The sequence below is a fragment of the Orcinus orca genome, chromosome 16, assembly GCF_937001465.1.
Source record: "Orcinus orca chromosome 16, mOrcOrc1.1, whole genome shotgun sequence".
Taxonomy (NCBI): domain Eukaryota; kingdom Metazoa; phylum Chordata; class Mammalia; order Artiodactyla; family Delphinidae; genus Orcinus; species Orcinus orca.
This window is the reverse complement of record NC_064574.1, coordinates 79666948-79690531: the sequence shown is the minus strand read 5'-3', so window position 1 is coordinate 79690531 and position 23584 is coordinate 79666948. Positions and strand designations below refer to the sequence as shown.

Sequence of the window (23584 nt, the reverse complement as noted above, 5' to 3'; positions counted from 1 at the left end):
GGGCAGTGGGGATGCGCAGAGACTGTGCTGGCGGCCCGGCGCTTGGCCACCCCCACCCGCAGCTGACCCCCATCTCGAGATCCCAGAGCCTCCACAGTCATGGCAGGTTTATTGTTGGCAACAGAGCGTCGCGATGCTGTCCCGGGGAGCACAGCTGTGGCCATGAGGGGAGCAGGGGTGGTGGTGGCCAGGAGCAAAGGGGGTGCTGAGGTCCAGGCTTGGTCTCCTGGGCCCCGTGTTCCCTCCTGCCTCTCTGGGTCCAAGAAGCATCAGTCCATCTGGGTGTGGACCACCCTAGAGGGGGCTTTCTAGCTGGGTCCACCCTGGGCAGGAGAGGAGGGACCCTGGGGAGTCTGGGCTAGTGGCAGTGATGGCTGTGGGGCTGGCGGGGAGCAGCCAGGCCTCACAGAGGAGCAGGAACCCCCGAAGTCCCCTGGAGATGTCAGGTGGGTGATGATGGGCCAAAACCGTATCAGCTCTGGATTTCCGGACCCCCTGGGCCCCTGGCTCCCCCAGCTCACTCAGCCCAGGAGAGACCCAGGCCGTGCACCCCAGCGAGAGGGACCGAGGTGAAAAGCTGAGAGTGCGCGGGGGTCTCCCAGCACCTGGCGGGGCTCAGCGCCTTGTGCGGGGCGGCCTCATGTCTGCAGCTCCAGGACGCGGCTGGGCTCCAAGGGTGGGGAGCCAGCTGGGCTGGACCTATGGGCCTCCCGGAGGTCCTGCAGTACCTGGAGCAGCTGGGCCACTGGGTCCTCGGGGGCTGGAGGCAGATGTAGGATGAGGGCAGAGCAGGTAGGGTCGCGCCTGTCTGGAAGGCCGGAGGGCCCCTGGGAGGGAGGCCCCACCCACCATCCCCGAAAGGGGGCTCAGGTGGGAAGCACCTACCTCCTCCGGGGCCCGTGAGCACAGGGTCTGCCTCTGGGTCCGCACTCAGCTGTCGGTGCTTCTCCCTGTGGGTGAGGACAGGATGTGAGGGCTTCTGGTGCCCTCGCCCAGAAGGCTGGGTGACCCAGGGTGGGCCTCCTGAGCTGGAGGGGGCTCCTGGGGGCAGGGGGCTGCTTCAATGTACAGGAAAAAGTGTGGACCCAGGTCTCGGCCCCCGGTCGCCTCCCGCTTCCCGCCGTCCAGCCTCCTCCTCTGGTCCCCCCTCATCCTCCACCTCAGCAAAGGTGGATCAGCGGAAGGCACTTTGGAAACCAAGCTTGAACCGTGTCACTTCCTTTTCAGAGGGCCCTTGGGGAGAGATGCAAGCGGGGCCTGAAAATCCCCTCGTGTTACCTGGCCACGGAATGAGTTTCATTCTTATGGGAACAGGAGACAGGGACATTTTAAGCACGGCTCCTACCCGGGGTTCACCAAAGGTCCCCAGGTCGCTCAGGTACAATCCTGTGCGCTTACACGGAGGGATGGTGGGCAGCCTCGCGGACCCTGTGCTTGAAGCTCCTTATTTAGGAACTCTGCTGGCTCAGCGCTTTGACCATCTCCCTGATCTACTTTGGATAAAACAGATCAAACTCCTCCTCGTCAGTTGCCTCCTAGGCCCTAGAGGGTCGCCTGACCCCTGACCCCTCTGCTCACGTGCTTCTTCCGCTCTTACTGTACGAGGATAAGCCTGTGTTGTTTAGGCCACGAAGCGTATGGTAACGCGCTACAGTAGCCACAGGAGACAAACCCTAGGAGAGCTGCTGAGGAGGCAAGGAGGATGCGCGGCGCCCCTCCAGGCCCCGGGGGCAGGGGTGTGGGAGAGAAAACTGCCCCCTTTCGAACAGACTCCGGGAAGCAGTGCTCTCAGGAAGCGATGGCTTGCTTTAAAATATCCCCGTGCTGAACCCGCCCCCGACCAGAGATTCTGAGTCAGTGGGGTAGGGCCCAGGCATCCTGTTTTTAAAAAGCGTTCTGTGTTCGCTAAGCTGGAGCCAGGGCTGAGAACCACTGAATTAAGCGAGTTGGCTGAGGGCAATCCTGGCGCTCTGAGGGCACCAAGGGAGGGCTGGGCAGATGAGGGGGCCGGGTCAGCCGGGGGCACAGAGCAGCTACAGCCTGACCCTGGGCTTCCACAGCCCCTGGGACCTTCAACCTAAGATGAGCCAGCCTCATGCTGCAGAGATCCAGATGCCCTCCGGTGTGGCTGCCACAGGCAGGGAGGGGCAGAGCCTGATTACGAGGGAAGAGACCAGCCACTGCGGAGGGGCCCTGAGCCCGAATCCCGGCTCCAGCACCCGCCGGTACATCCCCCGGGGCTTCCCAGGCTCTGCCGCGTGGGACTCGCTGCCCCTGCACAGGCCTCCTCACCGCAGCGTGGCCTCTACACCCAGCAGGTGCCGGTAGATGAGCTGAGCCTCCAGGTCATGGTCGAGAGGGTCATTCCACTCCTGCAGGGTCACCCGGGACCGCGTCTTGTCGCAACCCAGATCTGGGGGCAGAGAGAGGACAGAGTTACAGGCAGGCACTGTGAGCGCTTATGTCCAACTTCCTGGAATGCAGATGGGGAAACCGAGGCCTAGAGAGGGCAAGGGACGCACTCAGGGGCCCCCAGGGCGGAGCTGGGCTGGGGGCACAGCCGGGAAGTCTGGCCCAGGGCCTGCCTGTGGCTCCCCACACTTCCAGGGGGCAGCCCCTCATCTCTCTCGGGTTCAGCTCCTGAGCCGTGACTGCAGGATGTGGGAGTTGTGCAGAATACAACTTAGGGAGCTGGACCACTTTCTGGAAGATTCCTGCCTGGAAGGAAGCAGGGAGCAGCCTGGAACTGTGAGATCATGGTGAGGGGAGCCGGGGTTCTGTGCCTTGGAATGAGCCGGCCCTGCCACGTGCTGCTTTACAACCTGGGCAGAGACGCCTGCATTTGCTAAGCCTCGGTTTCCTGCTCCACAAAATACGGCTGCCCAGCCCTGCCTCGTAGCGCCCTGGGGAGCCCCACTGCACCGATGACAAGGGTTACTGTCACAAGGCTACAGCCAGAGGCTGCAGGTCAGGTCAACCAGCCAGGGACGCCCTCGTGACAAGCTGCCACTGCTCAACCTCAGAGCCAGGGCTGGGCTACAGCAGGTGGGCCAGCTTCTGAGGGCCTGGACCCCACCGGGCTCGAGGGTCAGCCTGGCCTGCAGGCCAGGGGCTCCAAGTGCTGAGTCTCCTCTGTGACTGGGGTGCAAGAATTTTGTAAAGCAAAGGGGACTTCCCTGGTGGCACGGTGGTTAAGAATCCGCCTGCCAATGCAGGGGACACGGGTTCGAGCCCTGGTCCGGGAAGATCCCACATGCTGTGGGGCAACGAAGCCCGTGCGCCACAACTACTGAGCCCGTGTGCCACAACTACTGAAGCCCGCGCACCTAGAGCCCGTGCTCCACAACAAGAGGAGCCACCGCAGTGAGAAGCCCGAGCAACGCAACGAAGAGCTCGCCGCAGCTAGAGAAAGCCCGCGTGCAGCAACGAAGACCCGACGCAGCCAAAAATAAATAAATTTATTAAAAAAAAAATTTTGTAAAGCAGGTAGGGATAAGGAAGGAAGATCTTGAGCATTCTAGAACTTTACTATCCAAGAGGGTAGCCACTAGCCACATGAGGCCATTCATATTTAAATTAATTGAAATTAAAATAAATTCAAAACTCAGTTCCTCGGCTGCACTAGCTACATCACAAGTGCTCAATAACCACATGTTCAGGCCTGGCACACGCACAGTATTGGACAGTACAGATACACACCATTTCCATCATCACTGAAAGTTCTAGGAGAAGCTTCTCTCTGCCATCCCTCAGTGCCCAAGGCCCAGGGTGCCCCCAACTCACAGCTCCAGTACTGGGCTGCCAGTATGGAAATATGCAAATTAGGGGGCTGTCTTCAGCCCTCATTAGCAAGGAATTCCTAAAGTGTGTTCCTTGGAACACTGGTTCTGCAAGAAGCTCATTCACTGGGCCAGAAAAGTGGTCCCTGGCAAAGGAATTTGGGAAGTGCTGGGCTACACGGTGTCAGATATGGGATTCTAACTCGTTTTCAGGCCTCCTCCAGGGCCTCTGAGGTACCCACATGCATCACACACATCAAGTGGCATTTCCCAAACCACCTGGTCACAGGACCCTTTCTGCCCAGAGCACCTGCGGGGCCTGGTTGGCCTCAGGTGAGTGCCCACAGGTGCCCAGGTAGCTCCCCGCCAGGCCAGCGAGGCAGGGCTCCAGGGGCCTTTCGGGGACAGACGCAGTGTCATGGGGCCCTGGCCTCCATCCCACCTGTCTTGTCCCTCTGGTGGCAGCAGCTCCACTTGTCCCCGCGGAAGACTCCAGGGTGGTAGGAGCCTAGCAGGCCGGTGTTGTTGATGCTGACCTTCCGCAGTGCAGACAGCCACTGGTTCAGCTCGTTCACACACTACAGGGGGCATGGGGGGTGGGCACTGATGAGAGGTCACCTCCTCCAGGAAGCTCTCCATCCTTGAAGCTGCCCTATCTCTCAGGACTACACAGTCCCCGTGAGCCCGCTCGGCAGCTTTGGGTGAATTAGGAAAGGCTGCCCTTTCTCCAGACGGATGCAGCCCGCACCTGGCACATGGCTTGGTGAGCAGAGTGTGGGCTGGATTTCAGCCACCACTGGCCCCCTCGGCCATGCCCTTGGGCAATCCACAACCTGCCAACTATATGTGGTGGCTCTGCTGTCACCATTTTTTCCCTGTGGCTCTAGACTCTGACCCAACAGGGAGTCCTTAGAGGTGGGGCCTGTGCGCCCAGGACAGTCACTCGGGGGAACAAAGCACGCCCCCTCCCACTTCACCCTCCTCCTTGCTCAATGTCCCTGCTCAGGTGCTGCCTATCAGAGGCCCTCCCTGAGCACCGCTTCTGCTACACCCTCACTCTGTCCTCTCCCCGTCTCTCTCAGTCTCCACTGGTTCCCGTTTGACATTTTAAATATTTATTTATGGGTCCATCTTCTCCCCTGGGATGGAAGCTCCACGAGGGCAAGGACGCTGTTTTGTCTGCCGCTGTAACCCCACCACTTAGAATAGTGCCTGGAACCCAGAAGGTGCTCAATAAATATTTTTTAGATCAATGAATGAATGAATGAGTGAGTGAATGAATGAATGAATGAGTGAATGAATGGATTAATACGTGAACAGAGGAGAAAGGGACTTGAGAGTGTGCACCCAGAGCCACACACTCGCATAAGTGTGTGACTGTTATGTGTAGATACACACACACACACACACAGAGAAACACACAAGCAGCAACTCAGATACTTGGAAATACAGTTGCCAAAAACATGCACGACGTGAAGCTTCAAGACGTGGGGACGCGCCAGTCCACGCACCGGACCACACCCAGACCTACGTGCGGGTGCCAAAGCAGGGCCACGCAGAGACATGGGCACGGCCTCCCAGGCACCCAGCCCCCAGGAGACACACACGCTGCACTCACGTCAGATTTCACACCCCTGCTGTGCCTGATGTGGCCGACAAGGGGTGGGAGGCTCACTCGATCCTCATTCCAGCCCACCCAGGCATTCTCCCACAGCACCCCTATTTGCAGGTGCCCCCTCGGCCTGGCCCACACCTTGCACTGCAGGTAGGCAGTCTGGGACCTGCCCGCGTCGTCCGTGTAGATGACCTGCATGACGTGGGAGCTGCCGAAGCTCTTCTCCTCCACCTTTTCTGCTGCCCGGATATGAGCAAGCTTGATGAGGGTGCTTTTCTGAGCGAGAGGGGGAACAGGGGAGAGGAGGCTCAGGGTTCTAGCCGGGGTCACTCCACTTCCTATCTCTGGGCCTCAGTCTCCCCTTCTGCAGCATCAGGGGTTGGTGTTGGGGATCCAGAGTGCCTGCCCTCCCAGGAGCCTACTCTGAGAGTGACCTCAGCCAGGACAGAGTGCAGACACATGTGCCTGGCCTCTGTGGGCTCCCAGCAGTCCTGGGAGGTCTGAGCTTTAGCAAAGGGCCAGGAAACGCAGCTTTCCGGGGCTGGAGAGCACTGCCTGCTGTGGACCAGGCCCTGTGCCTTTGCACTTATTTTCCCAACTCACCTTTGTTCTCGCAGGCCCTAAAGGTCACATCCCACCTGCCGGACCCTGCCCCACTCCTGCTGTCATCGAATTTGATGAGATACAAATGGGACAGACAGAAGCTCTGGACCTAAAACATCCAGGACCCTGAGGGACTCCCGACCTGCTAAAGCTGAACTACGCTGCCAGCGCCCAGACGCTGTTCTCCTTGCTTCGGGAACTCACCAGCGCCCTTCAGCATCCGAAGGACCAGTCCCCACGGCCCTCGGGCATCCAAGCTCACCACCCCTGCTGGCCTCAGGGACAAGCAGAGAGGGGCAGTGCCATCTCTTGGGAGGAGTGGGGAAACCTGGAGGGGAGCCCTGAGGACCCATGTCTGAGCTGTCTCTGGGTGGGGCTTCCCAAAGGATAGAAGGGACAGCCCAGAGGAGGATGTGCTGCGTGTACTGGGGTGTCTGCTGGAGATGAGGCAGAAACGAGGCAGTAGTGCGGGCGGTGCTGCACAGGGGGATACACGGGGGTGCCCGGAGGATGGCACAGCTCCGCGCCTAGGAGCGGAAAGGGGCCCAGAGCAGGGTGGGTAGCCAGGCTTTCCCCAGGGAACCCGAGAGCCGGGCAGCTGCCCAGAGTGAGAGAAGCTGGAAAGTGGGAGGCCTGGGCTGAGGGTCACCTGAGCTCCTTCACTCCCTCTGCCCCCACCCCAAACTGCACCGGGCTGTTTGGGCATCCCTGGAGACCTTCCCCAGATCCTGGCTGACTGGGGGTTAGGTTGGCCCTGCTAGGGGGTCAACAGGTCCATTCAGGAAGTATGTGCTCAGCCCTTTTTGGGAGCAAAGTGCTCAGGAGAGGCCAGCCCAGGGGACGTAGCGTCTTCAGTAATACCACTGGTCTAGATCCTGCTCTGTGCCAGGCTCTGGACCCTTAGAGAGCTCATCTCATCTAATTCTCAACAACCTGGTAAGTAGGAACCATTATCTCCAATTTACAGGCCAAGACACCAAGGCTCAGAGAGGTTGACACACTTCCCCTAGGTGCACAGGGCAGGAAGCCAGGACGCCTCTCAGCCCCTCTCTGCTTCCCTGAGCTCCCAGTGCCCCATCTTCCTCATGCACCTGACCTAGAAGCCAGGGCTAGACACTGCAGCCGCTGCCCACACCAGGACCCCCTGAACAGAGGACCTTCTTTCTCAGGGTCTTAAGTGACCTTGTGGCTGACACCAGGAGCCTGCATCTGTCTGGCTTTCTTCTGATCCCGGTGGACCCTGGGATGGGCTCCGAGGAAGCGAAAGGTGCCTCCAGGGTGTTATAACCCCTCAGAGCGCTACTTGCCCTCATCCTTCCTTACCCACCTTGGAGCTGGGTGTCTTGGCAAAGCTGAGGGCCTCCGTGGTGAGGGAGAAGTGGAGCTTCTTAAAGGAGGAAGACATGAGGGGGCCCTTGCCCTTGGTCCTGTGTATGAAGAGCGGCCCCTCCTTCACCAGCGGCGCCTGCAGGCTCAGGGCCCGCTGCAGGTCCAGCTCTGTAGGCCAGGGAGGTAAGGTGACAGGTGAGCCCAATGGAGGGGAAGGAGGGGCGGACCGAGGGCGGGGACTGGGGCGGAGCAAACTTCAACAGCAGGTTGTGGGTGGAGCTGCGAGAGGCACTGAAGGGGGCGAGGCCATGGCACGGGGGGGGGGGCGGCGAGGCCATGGGACGGGGGCGGGGCAAACGTGATCGGCGGGTGAGGGCGGGGCCGCACGGGGAAGCGCTCACCCTCTTTCTCCTGGATGTCTACCAACTTGGTGATGAAGTCCTTCAGCTGGGCCACGCCCTGGCGCACCGTGGGCTGCAGCGGTTCCATCCAAGCCTCCTTAGCCCTGGAAGCTGGTGTGTCCATGTTGCCCACATTCTGGACCGCCTGGGGGTTGACAGCAAGAAAGGCCAGGCTCTGCTGGGTCAGAGGCCGGGCCACTGCCGCTCCCCCCACCCCCACCCAGTCTGTACTACTCCCACTGTAGACATGGAGGTTGAGATGGCACAGGCTCTGCTCACGGGCCTACTCTATCCCCACTGGGGGTCAGGGGTGAACGATCACAGCTTGAGACCTTTCGGGGACTTACAGTTGAGACCACTTGGGCCCAACCTGGTGACCTTCCTCTGCAGATTTAACAACAGATTCTGCTCCACTGGGTACCCTGGCCCCAACCTGGTGCCAAACACATAAGTGCAGTCTGGGAGTGAGTAGATCTGGGGGTTAGAAGACTCCAGTTCACCCCTGACAGGCTGTGAGGCCTTGGGCGACCTCCTGCTGTGGACCTGTTCCCTTATCCATGAGACTGGGTGACCATGAGAAAGCTCTGTAGACTGTGAAGCGCAGTGTCACATGAGGCTACCGTGGCCTGCCACAAGGCTTTCCTCGAGCCAATGGGGAACACACGGCAGTCCAGGCAAGGACCCCTATTCAGCAGCCAGCTAAGCACCTCCCGCCAGCGTCCACAGCCCCGGACCTTGGCCAGCAGGAGCAGGGTGCGGCTGGTGCGGGCGTCCGCGTGCCGCTCCCGCAGGTGGAAGAGCTTGGGCGCCATGATGGCAGGAGAGATGAAGCGCAGGCACAGGAAGCTGGTGACGGCGATGAAGGGCACGTTCTGGAGGGGTGAGCGAGCGTTGGGGGCTGGACTCCCCTAAGCCTGGGCTCTGACAGCCCCTTTCCCTTTGGCGCTGTCCCCACAACTCCGCGTCAACTTCCCACCCCGGGCCCCAGCCCCGCCCTCGGCTTCTAACCATCAGGCCCTTCCTACCACATCTTGGGGCTCCACCACTTCTTTTCCCCCCCACTTTCTCCCCTCCGCCCAGCCCCACCGGCAGCGAGCGCACCTCGTCCTGGGCGCTGGGGAAGTGCTCGCGCACGCGCCGGAAGAGCTGGCGGAAGGTGGCGCGGACCACGGCAGGGCATGCGCGAACCGAGCGACTGAGCGAGCTCAACAGCGCCCCCAAGTGGACGCGCAGCGTCTGCGCGCTCTGCTCCAGCACTTCAGCTTCGGTCTGCGGGCGGTGCAACCCGGAGCACCTGAGTGAGCCCGGGGCAGACCCGCAGAAAGGTCGACGTCAGCGCTTGCACTCATGACTCGGACAGGGGCACCCGGAGACACAGGCGTAGAAAGACATCAGCCAAGACGGACACAGAGACCACGCCCAGGTGGGCAGTGCAGACGAAAGGTAGACCAGGCAGAAAGAGCACTTAAACACACACTTGAAGAAAGGGCCTGACTCCCCGCCCCCCACCACCGCGCCTTCAGGGATCACCCCTGGCCTCACCCTACATCCTTGACCTCCACCTTGCTGGGGTCCAGCTCCACGTACTTCTTCTCCTCAAACACCCTGTCAATGATGGGGCCCAGGACGCCGTGCAGATACCGCATTCCAGCCACCTGGGGGCCACCGCGAGCCGCATTGGTCCCATCTCCCACCTCCTGCTGCCCGCCATCTTCCTCGCAGCTGGCCTCCCAGCCACCTCGGGCATCTATCCACCCAGGATAGAGCCAGGCACACAGGGGAAGGTGGCTCAACAAACTGCAGCTACATGAATGAATGAATGAATGAGTGAATGAGTGAATGAAATTCTTATCCTTAAAGGGCCCTGGACGGGAGACAGAAGAGTCAAGTTTAAGTTTCAACTCTGTCTCTTAGCCTCTCTGAACCTCAGTCTCCTCATCTATAAAACAGAGACAATATACTATGCAAACTCACCTTCAGAAAAGACTCCATGGACTTGGAGGCCAGAGAATTGCTTCGAAACAGGGTGTTGGCCTCACCTACGAGCAGAGGTCCCCATGGGTAGGGGGTTGGCAGAGGGACAAGGCTTTGGGGAGGAGGATGGAGGACCTTGGGGCTGGGGGCTCGGGGCTGGATGCTTAGTAAAGAGCCTCCTGGCCACCTCCCAACCCAGCACCCCACCTCTGCCTTTTGCTCTTTCTTTTGCCTCCTAATCTGACCCTTCTCCCTCCTTAATTGGACCCATCAGCCTCCTACAGGAGGACTTTGAGGTTTCTCTCCTCCCAGCATCCCTGGAGTCCTGGGCTCTGGTCCCCCACCATGCCCTCAGACCGGCCACTCCCTCCCAGGCCTCACTGGTGCGACCCAGCTCTAGCTGAAAGAGCAGGTCCAGGAAGTCTTTGGCCAGTCCCTGCCCCAGGAAAAGCTTGAGCAGGGTGGTGGCCACGTCCTGGCGGCATTCCGTGCTTGTCGTCTCCTCGATGAGTAGGATCAGCTGCCCTGGGCTCTGCGGGAGGCAGCAAGGAGAGGTGCAGCTGCAGGACGCACAGGGGAAGCCAAACCCCTCACTCTGAGGACCGCAGAGGACCATGGGGAAGGGGGGGGCACTTTCCCAAGGGACGGAGGGGCCCTGGGCACTGGCTGGTGCCTTACCATCCTGACAACTCAGGTCTCTGCTCTTCAGAGTGGGTTTAGAAGGACAGGGAGGACACACGTACTGTCCCTGGACCCTCCCACCTTCCCCCAGGGGCCCCCTCACCTGGGTGCCCAGCTTCACCTCATGGCAGAGCAGCTGCACCAGGGGCTGGTAGCAGCTGGAGGGCAGCACCATCTCGTCCCGCAGCCGCACCTCCAGCTGCAAGGAGCCCAGGTTGCCCCTGGAACGGGCAGCCTGTGACCTCTCCACCAGGGACCCAGGCTGCCCGGGGCCGTGCCCCCTTCCCCACTGCCTCCGTTTTCCCTGCGGTCTCTCCGTGCGTGCCCTCCACCGTGGTTCCCTACACTGCCTCCCCTCCCGTTTTCTGCCCGGGCTGTTCTCTCTGTTTGGAAAGCTTTTCCTGCCTCCATCCTCCATCCGTCTTCAAGGCCTGGCTCCCCGCCACCTCTATACTCCTGTGGACTCTAGGCTTCACCCATGTGGACTCTCCAGCCTTGAGCCTGTCAACTCCCAGAAAATAGCTCCTGCATGTATATATTTTACACTGGAAGCAAATCAGATCCCCAAGCTTCAAAACAACCTGCCAGGGGAAACTGAAGCTCAAACAGGGTAAGCACCTGGCCACATCAGACCTAACTTCCAAGCTCCCTTGCTCTGACCCTTCTAGGGGAGGCTGATGACCAAGGCTTGACAGTCTCTACGGCCCTCTGCTACCCACAGCACAGCACGGCTAAGTGACACGTGGCTTCTAGAAGCCATCAAGTCTGCCGTGGCTGGTTCTGTGGAAACGCCTTGGAGCTGGACACAGGCGTGTGCCCAGCCCCTGCCCTGCTGAGGGTGGGGATGGGGGGGCCTGGGGCCTCCTGTGGAGAGACAGAGCTGAAGCATCCGAGGGGGGGACACTGCTGGTCCTCCACTTCCAGACTAAGTAGTGGGCAAAGAGGCCAGAGGGCTCCCTTGATAAGGCTGCCAGATTTACCAAAATAAAAATACAAGACACTCCGATAAATTGAGTATTTGTAATATACGTTTGTCTCAGATATTGGATGGACATACACTAAAAAATTATTCAAGGTTTATCTGAAATTCAGTTTTACTGAATATCCTGTATTTTATCTGGTAATCCTATTCCTGGAAAATTGGGAGGAGCTATGGCTCAGGGACACTGCCTCAGAGCTCTGGGGACTTGAACACCGGGCTAAGTAAGGTCTGCAGAGAAACCCTTAAAGGGAAGGTATCTGAAGGCTTGTTCTAGAATCTGACAGAAGACAGAAGGCAGGAGACGTGTATTGCCTTGGAGCCCTGAGGGCAGGGCTGAGTCCAGGACTGTGAGAAAGAGGGAAGAGGCGGGATCCGGCCAGATGGAGAAGGATGCTGGCCTGGTGGGCGAGGGCCACAAGAAACCTGGGGCGGCATCACCCACCCGTTACCAGCACACCTGTCTCCCTGCTGGCGCCAACGCTCTGCCTCCTGGGGCCCAGAGCCCGCCAGCCCTGCCAACCCTGCCACCGAGCCACAGGCACTCACTCTTCCCGCCGACTCTTGGACTGGTCGGGCTGCAGCCGGAACCAGCCCTCCTCCTGCTGGGCCGCCCGGAGTCTCTGGACATTGAACACCACCTGGGGGTGGGGCAGAGGCGTTATGGGTCGGGGGACATCCTGGGGCTGGGATCCTCAGGTCTCTTCCTTGCCAACTACTGTTCTTTTAAGAGGGGGTACCTTCCGAGGGTCCCTGAGCGCCAGTGGCTGGCTCTGGGGAGTCCCGGGCCTCCTGGGGATGGCCGGACAGGATGGCCGGGAGGGAGGCCGGGCGGGTGTGGCCTGAAGGGGCAGGGTGCTCACCTTGCCCAGGAAGTCATTGCGGCTGACAAGGTCCCAGTCCCAGGCCTCCACACACAGCGCCTCCGCCGCCCCCTCTTCCAGCTCGAATTCAAACGTCTCATTCCAGCGTGGGTAGCGTGACTTCTTCACGATCTGCCCAGAAAGGGGTCAGCGGGGGCAGGGCTGATGCCATGCAGCTCCCCAGGCCCAGCCAAGGACAGACCCCCCCACACCACACCTTCCCCGCAGGGGTCCTGATGCAGCTTCCTCTCCTCGGTCCGGGCAGAGGCCCCGAAATAGCAGAGGTAAAAACTTCCTGTCCAAGCCCCCACTCGGTTCTCAAGTGGGGAAATTGAGGCCCAGAGTGGGTAAGGCACTTGCCCAAGGCCACACAGCAAAATGGTAGCAGGTTGCACTGAGAACCCTGGTCTCGACGTCCTCCCCGCTCAGGACTGAGCTCACCACCCTGGCTGTTCCCCAGAGGTGAGAAAAGTCGCGTGGGCAGCTGTTGGACTTTGCAGATTAACCGCAGGTGGGCTGTCTCGGCCCATCTGGGCCAGGAGTGAAAGGCGGCTGAGGCCACAGGAGCTGGCACCAGAAGGGCTTGGACCCACTGTGCACTCTTGGAGAGGTGGCCCCGCTTTTCTAAGCCTCCTCTGTAAGACTGCAGGCCCAACCTGACCTCCCAGGTGATGGTGAAAACCCCCCTGCCCCCTCCCGGTCCCCCAGCCTCCTCACCGAGGTCTCCTGTGTCCGGCCGTTGTAGCGCACTCGGACAAAGGGGTCAGATGCACCGTTCCGGTCCTTGGGGGCTAGGTCCCTGCGAGGGAGGAGAGCATCCACTTGTCACCAAGCGTCCCCTGGGCTAACACCCCACCACTGTGGGGTAACCCCACGCCGGGCTGGAAAGGCCTGGGCTCATCCTGGGCCTGGCCAGCTGGGTGGCTGTCAGCCTTCCAGCCGTTCCCACCACGGTCACCCCATGGACCCCTGGGGTGGGGGCGTCCTCCAAGGCTCCTTCTGACTCGGCCGCTGCAGGTCGGCCGCTGCACCTCCTCTGGCGGGCGGGGCAGGCAAGGCAGGCTCAGCCGTGGGTCAGCCCGGGCCAGGGGCGCCCCCCCCTCCCCCTTTCCAGGGCAAGGGCCACCTCCCTGAGGCTCGGTTTCCACATCAGTAAAATGGAGAAGATAATCCCTTGCATTGAGATGATGGGCTTCTAGAAGGCCTGTCCCCACAATATCCCCCTCACTTGAGGGAGGCCTTGGTGGGCGGCCCCGACCACCATCCTGCTCTCTCTCCACAGACGGCCCTTTATGAAGCCCAAGGCTGGCCGCGGTGCCCCCAGCTTAGAACCCTCTGGAAGAAGCTCAAAGCCCAGCCCCATTCCCTTCCCTGGAAGTATTATTTTCTGCTCTTTTCCGTCTTTTCCATTTTATGCCTCTCGTGACTGCTTTTCTTTCCTCCTCAGAACTGTCTAATAAAATTCCAGAGTTTGGCCTTGAGAATCTACCCAGAAAGATGAGGAGGAAATGTTCTGTTTCTGCCACGAAGGCAGCTCCTTACGGGGGTTGGAGCCAAGGAGCCTGGGGGACGAGTGCCCTCACACGCCAGACAGAGGGCTGACTGACCACTGCCCCCCTCTCCCACCCAGGCACTTGCTAAGAGGAGGCCGGGCTGGCCCAGCCGTCGTGTCCCCGACAGCCTGGGCAGCGTGTGTGCGTGTGTGCGAGTGTGCATGAGCGTGTGAGCATGCGGGTTACAGAGAGCCTGGCCCGGGCGAGGCTGAGGAAGGAGGAAGTGGGTGAGCAGAGGCGTGGATGGCCCGTGAGGATGACAGAGCGTGAGGGATGTGACTGTGATTCTGCCCAAGGCCAAGTCTTTTCCAGCTGGCCCTGCCTCTTCCACATACCCGCCCCAGGACAGAAAATAAAGCCGGTGGAGCCGCAGGCCTCATGTTCAGGAGGGAGGTCTTCCTCCCAGCGTGGCCAGCCACCCCGCGGCTCCTCCACAGGTGCCGGCCCGCCGGCGTGTGCCTCCAAGGGACGCAGGCGGAGGCTGGGGGCCACCGCCTGCTCCCACCCCAGAGCCAGGCAAGCAGCCGGCGGAGGTGAGTTGGAGCCAGACAGGAAGGTGCTTCTCATGGAGTATGTGTGACTCACACTCAGGCCCAGGTGGGAGTGGGGCCTGCAGCTAAAAACACCCTGCTAGGGGTGGGGGGTTCCCTGTCACAGGTGACAGGCCCATCTTCCCATCCAAGTCGCTGTCGCTCCTGGAGAGAACCCCGCCCCTCCCACCTGGAGGTTTTCAGCAACTCCTTCCAACCCCCCCCACCCCACCGAGGACCCCCACCCCACCGAGGACCCCCACCCACCTCACAAGTCGGGCCAAGTTCATATTGAAGTTAAAGCCAGGGAAGCCCAGTCTTGGCACTGGGGCTGTATGATCAGGGTTCAGGGTCCCCTGTCACCCATCACCCCCACTGCTCTAGGATGCCTGAATTTCCGGCATTAGAACATCATCCCTTCCCCTAAGAGACACAGCCTCCTGAGTGGGGTCACCTGGGAAACGTCTTCAGGTCAGAGAAGCCGCCCCCATGTACCCAAGAGCCCGCTGTCCAGGGAGGAGGCATGGGGTCAGGAGGCGGACTCGGGGGAGAGGAGGCCCAGCGTCCACAGTGGGTTTCTCTAGTTGTTTTGTTTGTTTGTTTTTGCGGTACGCGGGCCTCTCACTGCCGTGGCCTCTTCCGTTGCGGAGCACAGGCTCCGGACGCGCAGGCTCAGCGGCCACGGCTCACGGGCCCAGCCGCTCCGCGGCATGTGGGATCTTCCCGGACCAGGGCACGAACCCGCGTCCCCTGCATTGGCAGGCGGACTCTCAACCACTGCGCCACCAGGGAAGCCCGGGTTTCTCTAGTTTTGTGGGGCCCACTGCCTGGTCTCCCAGGGCTCACCTGGCCTCCAGCACAGAGCAGCGCAGCCGGCAGGCCCGGGTCCCCAGCACCACTTCCAGCCGCAGGTGGATCTCGCCCTGCACCTCCTCATCAGGGTCGACCTCCGTCAGATGGGCCCATCCACTGAAACCTGAGGGGCCGCGGCTCAGCCAGGGCGCCGGCCCTTCTCTCTCAGCCCCTCCAGGCACCACGGGCCCCTGCACAGTTCCCTCGGAAGCCTGTCAAGCTCCCACGAGGCAGGGGCTGCTGTCCCCAGCGACAGATGGGGAAACTGAAGTTCAGAAGCTGAACAACAGTGGTTAAAAGAGCCTGGGTCAAAGTCCAAGTCCTCACCCTTGGGCCACACTGCATTTGGTGGCCCTGACCCTGACCCATCCTGGGACTGGCCTCTCTGCCTCAGTTTCCTCATCTCAAAACAGGGGGAGAGTGGCTCTCACCCAGGGGTGCTGGGAGGAAGGCCTAAGCCCAGACGGGGGTGCGACGAGGCAATGGCATCATTAGGGCCACTGGCCCCCAAGGGGCTGGCTGGGGCCACAGGCAGGACAGGCCTCAGGCCTGGCAGGGGCCAAGAGGCTCCGTGAGTCAGCAGACGCCCCTGCCCCCAGGCCTGCCCCAGCCTCACGGACAGGAGCAGGTGTGTGCCGGGAAGGCCCCTTGAGAGTCACAGGGGCTCCGGCCAGCAGAGTCTGAGGCATCTCAGAGCTCCTGGTCTGAACCTTCATTGGCAGATGGGGACTCAGTCCAGAGGAGGCAGCACCACGTCACACGGCGAGGCTAGGGCAGGGCTGACCCCTCCAAACAATGTCCGCATCCCCAGAATCCTCCAAGGTGCTCTCCAGCCTGGCCCCGCTCCAGGCCGACCCCTCAGACTTAGGACACTAGGACCCAGGCTGAGGGGACCCCGTGGGGTACAGAGCCAGCCAGATTGGGAGGAGGGGTTCCCACACCTGGGCCATGCAACATAAAGAGGCCCCTTCCTCTGCCTGCAGAGGCCTCAGATCCCACCACTAGCAGCCCCTCTTTGCCCTGGGGGGATGTGGTCCCAGCTGAGGGCGGGGAGAATGGGGCACAGAGGCCGGGGTGCAGGAGTTGGAGAGGGCCTCAGGCCCTTCTGGGGAGGGTAGAAATGGCTTTTCCTGAGCATGGGGGCCTGAAGGAGCCCAGAAGAAGGGTCTCAGAGTGGAGGATGGGCCGGGGACTAGGCAGACAAGTGGGGGGCCAGGGGAGGGAGGCCAGGGGAGGAGAAAGAGTGGGCTCCTTCCCGGGATCTTACCCTTAGGGTGAGTAGCCAGGGTGTCCCTGGTAAGGCAGACCTTCCCGATGACGTCGTCCCGGCTGGAGGGTGGAGAGGGAGCCAGAGCTGGGCGGGGCTCGGTGCGGAGCCCAGGACCCCCTCCCACACAGGTTGGGGCCCCTGGCGGGAGCAGGGAGACTGACACTCCAGTCACTTACCGTAGCCCACAGAGCCGGACCCATGACCCTTCTGTAGGCCCTCTCATAGGCATGGGATATGTTTCCGCACATGGACTGACACACATGCCCACAAACATGCCAAGCTCTTCTCTCCGGGGGCCTGTTTCCTAGCTTGCATCCCCGCGCACACACAGCCCAGTGCACGTGCACACGCGTGATGTGGTGGGAGCACAATGAATCCACACACACACACACAGACACCGCACATCCAAACCCTGCACCTTCCAGATCCCCCCGGGCTCCCCCTCCCTCCGGGCTGTAAAGAGGATGCCGTGACCAGCAGTCCCAGCAGTGAAATGGGCCAGAGAGGGACAAGTGGTGGGGTCTGGGCCCCAGCTGAGGACTGGGGTTCCACCCACCTGAGGGCGTCCTCGTCCATGACGTAGAAAGCCACCGAGTGGAAGGTGGGCAGCAGGTGCACCTGATACTCCTCGCCCCAGAAGGGGCACAGGGTCTTCCACACAGTGGCTGTCCTGCAAGAGAGGACCCTCAGCACTTGCCTGGGCCGCCCGCAGGCCCCGGGCTGGGACAAGGCGGGGCTGTGTGGCTTGAGCCCACCTTTCCCCACAGCTGCCTCCATTCCCGGGAAAAACTGCTCTGCTAGGTGATGATTCTCCCTGTCCCGGACCCACCGTCCATCACCAATCATTCCCTCCTGACCTTCCTTTCTGCCCTGGGTGGGGCACAGGCTGCGTCTATCAGGCCATTTTCCATCGGGGGAAACTGAGACCAGAGTTGGCAGTAGCTGGCCTCAGGTCACACAGCAGGACAGTGGCAGAGCCAGGACCAAAGCCTCCCCCTGGCCCCTGATGCTGGACAGACTCACTGTAGAGGCAGGGGGATGGCCAAGTTGACTCTGGAGACAGAGAGTCCTCCTGGGGGCCCTGAGAGCCAAGGTCTGGGTCCTGACCCACAGAGGTCCTGTATGGGCAAAGCCTCACCCAGTTCTGGCCGAACCCCCCAGGACAGAACCTTCATCACATAGGGCTCAGCAGGGTATGTGGATGCGGGGAAGCTGCAACTCCCCAAGGACCCAGATGAAGGCTCAGGGGATCACCTTCATCCCAACCAGTTCTTGGACAGGTCACTTGAACTCTGGGGCCTTGGTTTCTCTGTCTGTCATTGAGACAATCAAAGCATGCATGTCTCCCCCCTCGTGGTGCCCATGCTCAGGAGAGAATCTGGAAAAAGGCGTCTGCAGTGAGAAGAACTCTGTACGGCAGCCTTGGTTCTCAATCAGCAGTGGACACCCAGATGGGCAGAAGAGCTGAGCTGAGCTTTGGCCATGAACTCTGAGGCAAAGGCCTGAGTGAGAGAGGGGACCAAACAGCAAAGACCCTGCCAGAATCATGGAGCCCATGGAGAAAGGGATGCCCAGGGGAAGCGGCCCTTCTGGACAAGTTAGTTCTTCTGTAAACAGGATGTGACCCTATTGTACGGAGCTCACTGGAAGCATTAAACGGGCTGGAAAAGGTTTCTCACAGGGCCTGGCAGAGACCACATTCCCTAAGTGACGGCTGTGGTAACTAGTCATCATCATCTGTCCCTTCTGCGGGTTGTAAAGAGCGACAGAGTCGGGGAGAGGCCCTTGCCTGAGCTCCCAGCCCACGGGAGATGATCCCTCCGTGAGATGATCCCTCCGTGGGCGTTAAGGTCAGCAATTAGCAAGACTAGCGGGTCTTTCTTACCTCCCAGCAGGCTGTTAGGGCCTGATGGGCTCCAGGGGATCAGACGCTCCAAGCCCTCGCCACGCAAATCGCCACGCACATTTCACACACACACACACACACACACACACACACACACACACACACACACACACACACACACGCCAGATGTGTGAGTTCAAACGGGCCGGGGGCAGCCCATCTCACTCACCCTCAGGTGGGGGTGGGGCAAGGGCGGTACCTTATGATGGGCTCGTGGTCCACCTTCACGATGCAGTAGGGATCGCTGCTGCCCGTGCTGCAAGAGACAGGCGGGGAGGGGCTGACTGATGGGGCGGCCGGCCGTGGGCACCCCTCCTTCCTCCTCCAGGGGCTCCCAGCGACCCCAGGAAAAAGACAGTCAAGGCTGAGGCACCAGGTCCTGGGCTGGGACCCAAAGATTCCTCAGGTAGGAAAGTACCTCCACCCTCGGTCTGGGAGGGGGCTGGTGAGGCAAAGGCAGGATCGTGCGGCAAGGCTCCCCTGCCCGCTGCTGGCCTTCAGCGGGGGGGAAGGTGCTTCTCCTTCCTGCTGGCTCCCACAGCCCCCCCACCCCGTCCCGCCCCAGCCAGGGAAGACAGAAACAAGTCACAACAGCCTACCCCCAGCCAAGTCAGCCCCTCACTCTCTCCGCTCAGACTTGCTTCCTCCAGTGCCTCCCGCCTGGACTGTCTTCCCGCTCCTCCCAAGACCCCTCCTCAGTCCCCTTCACTAAGAGCCCTCTCCTGTCCCAGAGGCCCGGAGTAAGGGCTCCCCTGCCATCCCCCCGCCAGCCCCCTCCCTGGCACGTTTCCCTCCATCCCAGCACTGCTAGTGAGGTACTGTCGTCAGCTGCCTCCCCTACCTGTCTATGAGCTACCTGAGCGTGGGGACCACTTCTGTGTTGACAGGGTCCCTTGAGTGTTTGTTGGATGAATGAATGAATGAACGAATAAAACCATTGGCCTCAAGCTCCCAGCCATCTGGAAAAGAACGAGTGGGCCAGGCAACCCAGACCGCTTGGTTCCTCCTGTCTCTGTTGGTGGGGAATTGATTCCTGGGGTTGAGGGCAGCACCGGCCTGGCCCAGGGCCACTGTTGGGCAAGAAGCGGGGGCGGCCTGTCTTCAGAAGTGCCCTTCAGGCCTGGCATCCATAAAAAGGAAGTGTATTTGCATGTTGGAGGTTGGGGAATTCCAAGCCCAGCTTCCCTTCTCAAAAGGGGATCTTCCGGCAGAGGAAGCTACTGGAGACAAACATCTCCAAAGGTTCTCCTTACACTGATGGGAAATGTCTCCTAAGACTGGGCACTGCCCACTGCGCAGCTCAACGAATGAATCCCTACTGAACAGTCAGGTTTGGGGCTCCTGTTGCAGGCGGGGTCACTGGGGTGGGCAAAGGCCTGCGGGCAGGAACAGACCTAGTGTGCAGGGCTGCCATGAGCTGGGGGGCTGGATCAGAGGGGCGGAAGGGGCAGTGTCAAGAGTGGGCTGAGCCCAACTGTGGCTGGCCCAGCCTGGCTCCTTGTGGGGCCTCTATATTTAGGGCCTTGGCAGTCTCCAGGCTGTGGAATGGGGAGGATCAGGGTAAACCCCAAAATAGCCCCGGGCCCGTCCCCAGGGCCACTGGGCGTGGGAGCCAGTGGGTCACTGGTCACCATGAGACTCAGCTCCTGTATGGCTGACCCAGGCACCCAAGGATGGCAGGAAGCATGACAGAAACAGGTGGGCTCTGGAAGCTGTTGGTGATAGGGTGCACAGCTGTGCTCTGTGCCCTTAAGGGGACTAAAAACCCATGAGTGGAAGTGGCCGGGAGGCAAGTGGTCACTGTGTGATGACGCCCTTCCTCAGAACTGCCTCAGTCAAGATGGGTCACCATGGATGAAAGTGAACTCCCCGTCCTCAGAAGCATGCAAGTCCCAGCTGGAAGGGATGCTGCTCGGGAGACAAGCTGGGGCTGATGAGGTCCAGTGGGGCAGGCTCACCACCCCCCGTGCCTCCAGCACTTGGGGAGGGTCTCCTGTGATCTCCAAACCCCCGCCATGCCTGAGCCAACGCTCTGCGTGGCATTGGCGAGGCTTGGTCCCCACTGAGCCCCACCCCCGGCAAGCTTGCAACCTGGGTCCAGCTCGGTTGGCCTGTCAGCAGCAGACTGGGTTTGAATCCTGACTTCTCCCCCTACTGGCTGTGTGGCCTTGGAAAAGGACTTTCCATCCTGAGCCGCGGTTTCCCCATCTACAAATGGAGCATATCTACGTCATAGGGTTAATAAGAGGATTAAATGGGAAGGTCCTGGACACATCTGAATCTCCCCTACTGTGGACCAGGCGTCCCAAGGGACCTGGCATGCCAAGACGAATGAGTCATGGTTCCTGCCCTTAGAGTCACGTGGTGCAGGCAGCCCACGAAGAAGCAATTGCTATCAAGGGCTTCGTCCTAATTCCAGCTCACCCGAAGTGCCGGAAGGCATGGAGCAGGGGCAAGGAACCCTGCCCAAGGGCACCAGGGAAAGTCCTGAAGAGGAGTAGAAGTTTGGAAGAGGTTCTAAAGGGTGAATAGGAGTTTCCCAGTGAACCCTGAAGGGGAGTCCTTGAAGGCAGAAGACTCACACATGTGCAGAAGCAGGGCTGTGAAGGCCCGTAGCCCAAATGTGAGGGGCTGGGGTGGCGGAGGTTCACAGCTGGATTTAAGAGATGGTTGACGGTCAGAGCTGTGCACACCAGCCTCTATGCGGAAGGCAGAGGAAAGGAGGTAGGGGGAGGTGAGGAGGCAGGAGGGCAGGGCAAGGAAAGAGATCCTGGAGGCAGAATGCTCAGAACTTGGGGGCCCCTCCCCTGGGAATGGAAGCACCTGGTGGTGTCCCTCAGCTGTGCAGAGGCAGGGCTGGGCAGGGAGCCGGGCACCATGGCTCCCAGGTAGGCAGAGTCCACAGTTTCACCGCCCTGGGCTGGTGAAAGCCTAGAGTCAGGCACTAGGGCCAGCGCTGCAGGGATGGGGAGGGAGGCAACAGATGGAGGGGCTGCTCCTCCCAGGCGCCACCAGCCAGAGGAGGCCAAGCTGACCTAGATACCAGTGCCCGCATGGGGGGCGCTTAGATGCTGGGCCTGGAGGCCGAGACCCCTCTCAGAGCTCATCTGCCTTCCCACCTGAGAGACCACATTCCCAGCTCCCGCCCCAACTCCCCCTCACGCAGCGAAACCCACCTTGAGACAGCCCGCCCAGCACCCTCCCTCACCCATTGCCATGGCAACTGCTGAGCCAGGCCTCCTCAGGCCCAGGGGGCCTTGAACTGGAACTGCTCATGGCGCTGAAAGTGCTGGGAAACTCACAGGGGCCACTGTGCGTGTGAGGGAGATGCCCTTGGCCCGTCCTCCTGCACCCCACTCCCCAGTCCACCACCTCTCTGCATCCGGGAGCTCTCTGAGGAGGCCGGGGGTGGGAAGGCTGCCAGACTTTGGACCATATGCTGCCTCCGGGCTCCCCCGTCCCCGCCCCCTCCTCTAGGCAGCCAGGCCCCTCAAGCTTCGTACTTTCCACCGCTCTTATCCGAGAGGGATTCCCACCTCCAGTTTACAGCAGGGAAACTGAGGCTTTGGGGACAGTGAGCTGCCTAAGGCCCATGCAAGGGAGCCAGTGATGGGATTGGACTGTTCAGCTCTGGTACCTATTGAGGAGGGTGGGGGCTTCAGAAACCTCCTCAAACCTGGCCAGGGGCCAGGGAAGGTCCTAGGAGTCAGTGCTTGTTAGCAGCCCTAGACTCAAGGCCTTGCTCCGCCACTTGGAGCCAGCATTTCACGTCTCTGAGCCTCGGTTTCCACATCTGTAAAATGGAATGGTGAGAACGACCTTGCTGGGTGGTTGTGAGGATTAAAGGCAATGGCTCAGGTAGAGCCGAGGCTACAAGAGCAGCTACTACCCAGCCACCCCATACTGCACCGGTCCCAGCCTCCTGACCTAAGGTCCACTCTTCAGGCCAGCCCCTCCCTTCCCAAATGCACAGCAGGAAGCCCCAGGACAGCCCCTGGGCCCCATGGTGTTTCCCCTGCACTCCCAGGTACTAAGGGTTCCAGAACTACTGAGGAAGACCCCTCGTTTCTAGGGGGGGCACCCCACACCCTCCAGCCACACCCCGCTCCCCCTCCCCCGCCGGCAGTGCATGGAGACAACTCCTTTTCGATGTCTCCCCCACGCCCAGCTCCTGTCCTATCAAAGCCCCTTCCCCTCTTGAGGGGCCGTTCTCTCTCTCCCTATTCACTAAGGACCCTTACAGATCCCCGCCTCCTCCCCAGACCCCGGCCCTTCCCTGTCACCCCCTGTCCGGTGCTCGCAGCAAATCTCACTGTCCCCATTTCCCAGCCAGTCTCCCACTGCAGCCACACTCGCCACACCCTCACCACTGCTCTACTTGTGGGCGGGCCGTGTGGACCCCAGAAAGGTCAGGCAAGCATAAGGGGCAGCTTCCCTCCCCGGAAAGTTGGGGTTCCCTCCTCCGGCCGCTCACATGTCCTTGGCGGGCAGGTTCTTCCCCTCCACGATGCGGATGAACAGCGAGCTGCGCTTGGCCATCGTGGGTCCGCGACGCGGGGTCCTGGCACGGGGGGAGCCGGACGCCAGGGTCCAGGGCAGCGGCAGGCGGCGGTCTGGCGGGCGCTGGACTGGGCGCAGGAGGGGCGGGCCCCGCTGGGCCTGGTAGGTAAGCGCGGGGGCGGACGAATCGCTCCCACTTCATTCACCCCGCCACCGCCCCATGTGAGGAGGGGGGACACAGCGCCCGGGAGGACCAATCGGAAGCCGGGGCTCCCGGGGGTGGGCGGGGCCGGCCCGAGCCGCGGCGCTCATTGGGCACCTGGGGCGGTTTAGGGGAGGGGCCTGCGCTGAGGGGTTGGGGAGCGCTGGCTGGAGCTGAGGGGCGTTGGGCGCCCGTCTAGTCTAGTGGAGCCGTAGGGCCCCCGGTGACTTGCGCCACGGGTCCTTGTGGGCGGCGGGCGTGGTCCGAGTGCCTGTACCCAGGCGCTCAAGGGCTGTGGGCCCGAGTGTGCTCTGGGAGGCGTGAGCAAGTGCGGGGATGCGCGGGTAGGGGGGGGGGTCGTGAGAGGAGGATAGCCCTGGCCACCCGAGGCTGACGCTTGGAGGCCCTGCAAAGGAGTAAATTGAATGGATGAATAATCGGATGAACTTAGTAAACAATAGGAGTGTGTGTGTTAGAGCTGCGTGGACCCAGAAGGAGGGGAAGCTGGACAGCTCAGAGATTTGGGGGATCCAGAGGTGCGGGGGCC

At 61.1% G+C, this 23584-nt stretch overlaps 1 protein-coding gene across 14 annotated transcripts in view; it reads right to left on the bottom strand.

Annotated features, from left to right (window-relative positions):
• Window positions 1-23052, bottom strand: part of RASA4B (RAS p21 protein activator 4B) — a 30405-nt gene extending 7353 nt beyond the window's left edge. For 6 of the 14 annotated variants that reach the window (XR_007472004.1, XR_007472003.1, XR_007472005.1 and 3 more), the window contains exons 1-19: window positions 22810-23051; window positions 18535-18591; window positions 16986-17099; window positions 16427-16488; window positions 15154-15283; window positions 12942-13023; window positions 12225-12356; window positions 11911-12002; window positions 10083-10603; window positions 9702-9766; window positions 9270-9382; window positions 8829-9021; window positions 8462-8599; window positions 7728-7872; window positions 7325-7494; window positions 5533-5670; window positions 4222-4357; window positions 2293-2413; window positions 886-950 (exon numbers count right to left, since the gene is read on the bottom strand). Coding sequence is in view for 10 of the 14 variants with exons in the window: in XM_033426379.2 (XP_033282270.1) it covers window positions 886-950; window positions 2293-2413; window positions 4222-4357; window positions 5533-5670; window positions 7325-7494; window positions 7728-7872; window positions 8462-8599; window positions 8829-9021; window positions 9270-9382; window positions 9702-9766; window positions 10083-10603; window positions 11911-12002; window positions 12225-12356; window positions 12942-13023; window positions 15154-15283; window positions 16427-16488; window positions 16986-17099; window positions 18535-18591; window positions 22810-22874 (2539 nt within the window). In the remaining 4 variants the exon portion in view is untranslated. The other 8 variants (XM_004268828.4, XM_033426382.2, XM_012532600.3 and 5 more) reach the window with 8 other exon arrangements.
• Window positions 23053-23584: the final 532 nt, after the last annotated feature.